At 39.5% G+C, this 8,742-nt stretch overlaps 1 protein-coding gene across 1 annotated transcript; it reads right to left on the reverse strand.

Annotated features, from left to right (window-relative positions):
* Window positions 1–1,839: 1,839 nt before the first annotated feature.
* capza1a (capping actin protein of muscle Z-line subunit alpha 1a) lies at window positions 1,840–6,745 on the reverse strand. Its single transcript, XM_041950946.1, has 10 exons — window positions 6,649–6,745; window positions 4,994–5,057; window positions 4,841–4,892; window positions 4,686–4,749; window positions 4,330–4,536; window positions 4,160–4,239; window positions 3,954–4,032; window positions 3,792–3,863; window positions 3,478–3,540; window positions 1,840–2,796 (listed from the first exon to the last, which is right to left on the reverse strand). Exons 1-10 carry the CDS (start codon window positions 6,682–6,684, stop codon window positions 2,656–2,658), a joined length of 858 nt encoding a protein of 285 aa, XP_041806880.1. The 5' UTR covers window positions 6,685–6,745; the 3' UTR covers window positions 1,840–2,655.
* Between the last annotated feature and the right edge of the window lie 1,997 nt (window positions 6,746–8,742).

The following is an 8,742-nucleotide window of genomic DNA, read 5'->3' on the forward strand; positions in this document are numbered from 1 at the left end:
CACTACACGTACGACACACGTGGTTTGGCGGGTTTGTCGGCGGTGTTAGCCAATCAGCAGCGACGTCTGGAGCCCGCCGTATTAAAATAGAAGCGCGCTGCGTAGCACTGCAGGGTGTTGAACGCACCGCAGCTCCTGTCGAACAAGCTCCATTTTCAGGGACTGAATGTCCCCTTCTTCCGCCTCCTCTTCCCCTCTCTGCCGCTGTCATGGTAGTGTGAACCGTGGCGATCCTCCTCTGCTCCATTCACCTCCGGTTTCATCACATTAATTTAAATTTAAACATTAAAATGTGATGCATCTCTCCCGGTTGAAACGTCGCCGTCGGTATGGCGGCGGCGAGGTTTCCACATGCTACGTAGCCTACTGTGCGCGACTTTAACGCATATTGGAGAGGGAAAGTCACACTTTTTCGCTCGTTTTTACGCTGAAATAATCGATTAAATTATATGCAGATCTGCCATTGCGTGCAAAATCTCTGTTGATGGACGCGCTCTGTCTCAGGAAGGGAGCGTCTGCAACTGCTTGACACAACTTCTGCCTTTGCATACCCGACAAAAGCATAAATTTTAATAAGTGTCTCATATGATGAGTACACAAGCATCCTCAGCCAAGTTTTTGTTGACACTCCCTAAACCGGAGTCACACTACAGAATCACCTGAGGTTTACAGCTGATAGGCTTGGAAATGTCACGCCAAAGGACAAATCTTACATACACGTTGACACTATTTTCACAATCATGTCATCTATGTATTTATTTTTAATCGAGTGATCTCTTCTATCTGTTCTTTTTGTCTGACCAATAGCCGTCCAAAAACTCAAGAGTTTTCCATTTGCAATGATACTGAAAAGCAGTAGATCCTCATATTTAAAACTTTGGAGCCAGAGAAAAATTTCAATTTTTTTCTAACTATTCATGGATAGTCAAAATACATTAGAAATTAGTCCAAACACATCACAACTTGACTTCTAGTATTTATTTTTTGTCCAACTAACAGTCCAAAACCCAAAGATATTCTGTCTGATATGATGTGGAACAAGAAAAAAAGCAGCCACTCGTCACACTGGAAAAGCTGGAGTCATCAAGTAGTTTGTATTTTTGCCTCAAAAATTCCTTGAATGATTATCAGTTATCATATTAGTTGCGGGTTAATTTTCTATGAGTTGGCCTGTCGATTAAGTGACAAATCATTTCAGCTCTAGTCCAATTGTTGCCGAATATTTTTTTTATGAATTAACAAATATAAATCAATTCATAATTTCAGGTCAGATCTCTGGGTTCACAGTAGGGACTAGTTAATGCTGACACAGCACACAAAGGCCACAGTGCACATAGAACATGAAAAATTATAATTATATCCATTCTAGGATATGGACATGATATATGGAGCCCCGACAAGTGTAATATACCAACTACACAGTGGTCAGGGACACACTGTATGCTTAATTTTTAAGCAAGCCTCAATGAAGCTTTATATAGCTATGTATAGCTATATATATTGATAAACATGATACTTTTGCAGTCAGGGCTGTAGGCAGGAAAATCCAACAGTATATTCTGCAAATTCTATCTCACTACATTATGCTCTGGTGCCAGGTATGTAACTCTAGTGGAGAATACTAAATCCTTTCATTTCAGTTAATTTCCTTTTTTGTGTAAAAACAGTAAAATCTAGTCTTATAATAAATCAGAAAACAAGTTAAATTATTATTATTAATTATTAACTCCTCCTCAGGTCAACAAAGCCCCTAAAATTCAGAGAAACCCAGAGGAAAACATCTGGAAAAAAAAAATCCATACATGATGTGAAACAATCATCACAATCAAATGATGGCCATCGCTTGTAGATCATATATTTATTTCATTAATAATAATAATAATACTTACAGTTTGTCTAAAAAAAATATAGCAAAAGCTAAAGGCAAACAGCTGGCAGGAAGACACCAATACTTTATCAGTCCAGGGGAGTATAGAGGGATTATCACCAAAAATATCTCTCTGCAATAGAGAGAAGTGAAAGAAAAAGGAAAACAAAACACAGTCTGTGAATGGGAAAAGAAAAATATACGCTTTGGCATATCGGCTGGCTACAACCCTACACCCAGAGGGACGCATTAATATAAACAGATGGGATCTTCAGACTGAAAAATAAATTGCATTAGTTGTTGTCAAGTGTCTCTCCAGTCAGTTAGCATATCAAATTGCATACATTATTTGCCGTCTGTTAATAAAAAACTATAGAGGTATTGGAAGCTCATTCAGTTACGTTACATTAACGAAAGTGAGTTGCTACATGAAAGTCAAGGGGTTTTGGGAGAATGTGTGTCAATTGAAGCACAGAGGGATGAGAAACTAGGTGTGTTTAACATGTGACTCTGAGAATTCGAGTAGCAGGGAATGACTTTAACTTTCACAGTGTCACTGAAGGCGTTATTTGTTCAAAAATAACCTGTTTGCAAATGAGTGACAGATGCACCACTCAATGTCAGTTTAAAATGAAGGCATCCCCTCGTAGTGCATTACTGAAGCTGTCAACCCCAAACAAACGTCTCTTCTAGAGGGACATACAGTACGTTATGTTGCATCACACAGGTTTGCACGAGCATCGGCTTCTCTTCGATCTGTTTGTCGTGACCCCGACAGCCTCTGTCCTCTAAGCATTCTGCATCTCCTTGCCAATCTTGTAGCTGAGGATCTTGTTCCAGTCAATCTTGGTGCGGGTGACCGGGAGTTGCCTGCGTAAGGCTTTGAACGTGGTGTCCAACATGGTCTGGTAGTTCTCACATATGGCAAACTGAAAGATAACAAGGAGAAGTACGTATGTCAGTCATGCAGATAAAAAAAAGTTGTACCATGATGTCATTAATCAGTGCCAGTTAACTGGAAATTTTGCATTGTATGTACTAAGATGACTTAGGTGTGTCAATTCCATGAAAGGGCTGAACGTTTTGTTGTTGAGATGATCAAAAAGTGGACGAGCTGTTCAGTTTTGATGCGTTTATGTTTGCTAACTTTGTCACAAAAACCTGTAAAAGTAGGAACTTACCTTTCAACTCATTCATTCAACCTTTAGGTATAGACCTCATTTACAATTTAGCCAAGTATAAAAGAGACAAAAGATCACAGACACTAAGAAACACCTATGAGAAGCGTAGGTAAACATGGCTATTACATAGTAAAAATAATACAGTTAAAATATTAAAATAAAGCAGTTAAAATTTAAAGCACATATCTAATTACTATTCATTCTGATTTCTTCAGTATTATACAGGACATGGGTTGTCAGTGTTTTATGAGTTTTATTATGGACATGTAGGTCTGAAAATCTGGACACTGTGACATTGGATTCTCTCTCTTTTGGGACTTTTTGCGTTATTGTTAGTAAATATATGGGAAGCATTCTGGATCTGGCTTATGTGAATTAGTGGATTTATTTATATGAAGGCAACTCTTGTTATTCTAAACTCCCACATACCTGGTATTCATTCTCTGCCTCGTGAATCATGGTCACGAGCCTCTTTGCAGTCTGGATTTCGTTCTGCCAAAACATACATTCACGGGTGAATTCAACAAATGAAACTAATTAAACACAGATCAACATAAATCAAGTATGAAATAATTCTAGTAAGTCCATTCAATTATTTTCTACTTGCTGCTGGATGATCAACACCACTTAACTTTGTTTGAAAATGCAAACACAGACCATGATTAAACAGGAATCTTCAGCTTTCCTGAATAACACTCCAAATTAAAAAAAAAGAAAAACTATTAATGAGTTAAGATACTTACAGACACATTCAGTTCTTGATTTACATCTTTATGGCTGACAAGCTGCACATTTCCGTTTTCATAATAATGTACCTGGGATGAACAGAGGAAAGAAAGACTCCTGTAAAACAAAACGTACCTCAAACCCAACCTCATATTACACCTGTTCATTACTCAACATACCTGTATTTTGATGACTCCTACCAAGTTTGCTTTAGATTGAGAGATATTGAACTTCCATTCAGACCGGTAGCGACCGTTCCTGGAAACAGACAGCGTAAAACAGAAACTGATTCCAAACACACCTGACACAATAACCCATCACTGGCTCTACGCCGCTGATTTGATTAGGAAGCTTAAAATTAGATCATTACACTCCATCAATTTACCAGAAGTTTTTAGCTTCAAATTGATGACCCTCGATACAAGCGATAATGGTCTGCTGGCCATCAATTGTTTTCCCATAAACCTGAAGCAGATAAAGGAGGATAACTGGGTGATTGACTGTGTGCGATGCTGAACGTGGCGGCTACATTGCAGATTCAGAGAGCGATCTTACGGTGCAAACTCCAGTGGGGTAGTGCTCCTTGACGTAGGTCCTCAGGGCAGAATCACAGGCGTCTCTCCATGACCTGAGGGCTGCCTCGCCCTCATAGGGTTGGGGGTCACTGGCTTCGTTTCTCAGGTGGTCAAACTTGAAGGAGATTTTGTTGTGAGGGTCAAAGAAGCGGCCATTGCCCAGGTCTCCATGCTCTGTTATCAGGACCTACAGGGGAAGCAGACAGAGAAACCTGCTGTTACTATAGCTCTTGCAATACTCAGGTGTTGTCTTAATAATGAAGAATAATGATGAAATTTTAATGGGTTCAATGACAAAAGGAATTGATTAAAATATTTTTTGAAGGAAAAGCTTGCCTGATCATCGTATCCATCAATTTCGGCAACAGTGAACTGGTCCATGTGGTACTGGGCAAAGGCACTGAAAAAGAATGCAAGCACAAGTTAAAATGTACATACATGTAGAAAATCATTATTTCAACAGATTAAAAAAACAAAAGAATGAAACTCACTGAGCCGCCCCCACTCTGAGAAGATTATCATTGTTGAGCAGTTTACGCACATCTGAAAAGAAGAAGTAACATAAAAACAGCTTTAACAAATTGTTTCCATACACTTTAAAATGCTGGTAGTCCCTAAAAATGTCAATCACAAATAAGGCTCACCACTGACGACTTCATTGAACTCTCCTGGAGGAGCATGCATCACAAAATTAGCTACAATGCGGACCTACAAATAAATAAAATAATATGTCACATTACTAAAGAATAGCAATAAGGCGTCACATTATACCAAAATGCAGTGTGTAACTTGGGAATACAGTTCTCCTCTTGCTTAAAGGAACTCTTGTAGAGCTGAAGAACAACAGTCTCTCTAATCACCAGCCAAATCTGCTCTGTTTTGGAAAAGCCAATTATTTTCTCTTTTGGGATATTGCAGGTGATGCCTATGAGAGGTTAAAATCCGGCAAATAGCCACTAGAGTGAAGCAGAGAGCAGTCTGCTTACTTTCTTGGCCCTGGGCTGGCTAGCGCTATTTTGGCCACTCCTAAAATGGCAAGCAGGGTATGTCGCCCAAGGGTTTTTCTTAGTAGCCAGTATGCAAGTATAAGCATGTTGTGTCAAAGCCACAGAGTGAAGAAGTTGTGGCAAGCATTGTTGCTCTCACAAGGTAACTGTTCGCACTTTTATGTATTACAGCTTATACACAATCAGGCAGCATACTGTAGTAACATGGCAGCAAAGTTGCAATCAGCCCCCCTTTTCTTTTTTTCATCCCTCATTTGTAAACAATCACCACTTTAACCAGTCCTACATCCTAATGTCACTGCCACATTACAGTGCACCAGTGATGCAGTCTGTAAGGCAGATGGGGCAATTAAGCCTCCAGGCTGCAGCTGGCAGTGACCTACAAATGGTCTGTCCAGCTGAAAGGGCAGAGGGGCATAACAATGAGTAACCCAGTAACTGTCACTTCATTCAGAGCCATGAAAGCACTCCAAGGCTCAGACTCTAATTCTCCACAATGCATTTCAGCAATATGAGCTTTTACCTAATAAAGACGCTATCAGAAGTAGATGTTCAAATAGAGTTTAAACGAGAAAATTTGATTTAACTGACATGTTTGCATATCATTTCAAGGTTTACTGTAGTAATGCTGGGTGCTGTCAGCTCCTTGACACACCATCAGCTTTGGGAATGCAAAGCATTATTTTAGAACATGTAGCAGCATGAGGCAAGAGAAGCAACTCCAGTCACTGCAAGCCCACACAATCCTGCAGGGAGGCTGCATCTGTCCAGTGATTCTGGTGCAAAAAGTTACCGGCCTGACTACCAAACATCCAGAAAGTCGAGAAATTCGACTTCAACTTGTGATGTTGCCAGACCTGTTTAGACAGCTAAGTTATTTTGAAGTAAACAGGGTGCGGGTGGCGTTATGCTGTCATTATCCTTAACGTTACTGTAAATGCAGGAAGTAGCTCGACTTCCTTCCATTTAGCATTAGCTAATCATTTCCAGTTATTCTAAACTCGCGGTCGTGCTACATCAGACATCAACATCAGTGCTCTTCATATGTATTTTTTTTAATCAAACACGGTCGGACTCACGTAGTTTATCTTACTTATATCATGTCACAGGAACAACACAAGGAACAGCGCTGAACTGTCAGATACAGCGCTGCCTTGGCTTAGCTAGCTCCAACAGCAGACAACTCATACAACCCGCCTGGCAATTCATTCAGCGTTGTAAGGATTTCATAGAGCACTGGTAGTTTTCAAGACAAAGGTAATAAAATAAATGCAAAATTACTAAAGTAATACCTTCGCTTCATCGCTGAGCTCTTCGTACTCTGCCATCTTGGCTCAGTGAGGCGTTAACAAAGCGACCGGCGGTGTTGCCAGGTATGTGTGAATCCTCCCAGCACAAACAAAAGCCCAAACAGGAAGACCAGGAGTCACCTGACTTCCGACGTAGTCCCGAACAAACGGTAAATATATTTATTAAGCGATAGAAATAGCTTAAATGATGGAATGCTGAACGAGGAGAAGAGTTTTAAAAGTTTGAAAACATTATTTTTTTTAGATTTATTGGATTAAAAAAACATATGTTACATAATAAATATTGTGTTTCTCCCCCCAAAATAAAACTTAGACATCATACATACGAACTGAAGCTGACAATATCCCAACCTGGCAACCCTGGTGCGTTCAAGTCGTCTGGGCTCAGCTGGATGCCACAGAAGGGGAGGATCACTATGTTTCCATCGTGTGAGTGTTCACATCGTTGGACAACTGAAGATAGATTAATGTGAGACTGGGTCATTTGAGGGTAAGCAAAACTGTTCACGAGTAATACAGCACTATATCCATTAAATCTGGATTTAAGTAACAACAGTCAAATCATTTTTGACCATTCGTGTTTCCCACATTTTCATGGTTGGAGGGCAGGTAGAAGAAGTACTCACACATTTACTCAAGTACTGCAGTGTAAAAATACTCTGTTACAAGTGAAAGTCATGCATTCAAACTCTTGTGATGTTTGTCATGGAGTTTTGATAATGTTAGTGCAAAGAGACATTTCGAGAGCTGGCTGATTGTGTTTTCATAGTAACTATTAGTAGTATCTAGCAGAATATCCGAATATACTAAGCAAAAAGCAATTTCATGTCATGCTGAGCTGTCAAGCATGGTTGCCACAAAGTCAGTGGTTCCCAGTTACTTAGCAACAGAGACAAGATGCTAGAGATGACACTGATGTCTCTCAAAGGAACACACTATTTTGATGCATGTCTCTGTTACTAATTCAGTAGTATCCAGTTTCACACAAACTGCTGGATTAGTGCTGCTTGTGACTAATGTTTTCCACAGGATTTTGATCAAATGACACTGTTGCTCATCTCACTTTCACAGTGTTATGGAAGGCATAATTCAAGGTGTTGCCAGCACATATTAGAGCCAGAGAAGTGGCAAATTATTCATCTGCTTTGCCACGTGAATGGACTGTAAGTGTTCTGGTTGCATGTAATAAAACATACTCTACTGTATTTACATCACATATGTTTCCATGTTTAGGAGCAGTGTGAATACTGTACCACCCAAGGGCAGAGAGACACAGTGTTAAATACTGTCAGTGGTGAGACTCAAGTTTGGTTTCCATAAACATAAAATACTGCATATCCAGATTTATTTAAAGCAGATTAACTTAATCATAGTAGCTGTTTGCTAATGTTCTTGGATGAATAAATACAATCATATATCACAGGCTTGAGAATAAAGATAAAAAAAAAAATACTGCCAAAAAAGGAAAAATGATAAATAATGAATATGAATCATTATTGCACTTAGAAAACCCCTTACACGTCATTGCAAACAAGGAAATCCACTCATGATATACATTACTGACCCCAATAGTCCAATGGGCTCATTCATCTTTAAATCAGGTCACGGCCTGTAGATCACTTGACAACACTGTCATACAGTTATGGAGCTGCTTCTGCTTCCTCTGTCTTGGCACTGAACAAGTAAAAACGTTATTCATATGGCAACTTTCAAGAGCAGGGATGTTACTGAGGTATATGATCAGATCAACCAAATATCAAATATATGTTAGATTAAGCATGATCAGGGTAGACTGATGTTTGGAATGTAGACCACTTTTAGTTGTGGTATGTGAGGCCACGTAAGTTCAGGTCAGGTCAGGAAAAGGAAAACCAGAGGTGGTAAAGTTTATTGAGGGGCTATTAGGAGATGTAAACCTCTCAAAGAGGTAGATATAGATTGTCGCAAAGGAAAACATTCCTCAGTGGCACATATGCCTAGAACATGATCTGTTTTTTTAATTAGGAAAGGTATGGGTGGAGTAAGACGAAATGCCATGCTATATTTTGTGATGTCTGTATGTTAAGGGCAGAGTCT

The sequence above is a fragment of the Chelmon rostratus genome, chromosome 2, assembly GCF_017976325.1.
Source record: "Chelmon rostratus isolate fCheRos1 chromosome 2, fCheRos1.pri, whole genome shotgun sequence".
NCBI lineage: Eukaryota > Metazoa > Chordata > Actinopteri > Chaetodontiformes > Chaetodontidae > Chelmon > Chelmon rostratus.

What these genes read in the sequence shown, in the direction of transcription:
- capza1a (XM_041950946.1), bottom strand. Translation starts at nt 6,684, where the DNA reads ATGGCAGAGTACGAAGAGCTCAGCGATGAAGCGAAG. An exon ending in TAGGAGTCATCAAAATACAG is followed by an intron (nt 3,864 to 3,953) that starts GTATGTTGAGTA and finishes TGTTCATCCCAG; the next exon opens with GTACATTATTATGAAAACGG. An exon ending in AGGCAGAGAATGAATACCAG is followed by an intron (nt 2,797 to 3,477) that starts GTATGTGGGAGT and finishes GTTATCTTTCAG; the next exon opens with TTTGCCATATGTGAGAACTA.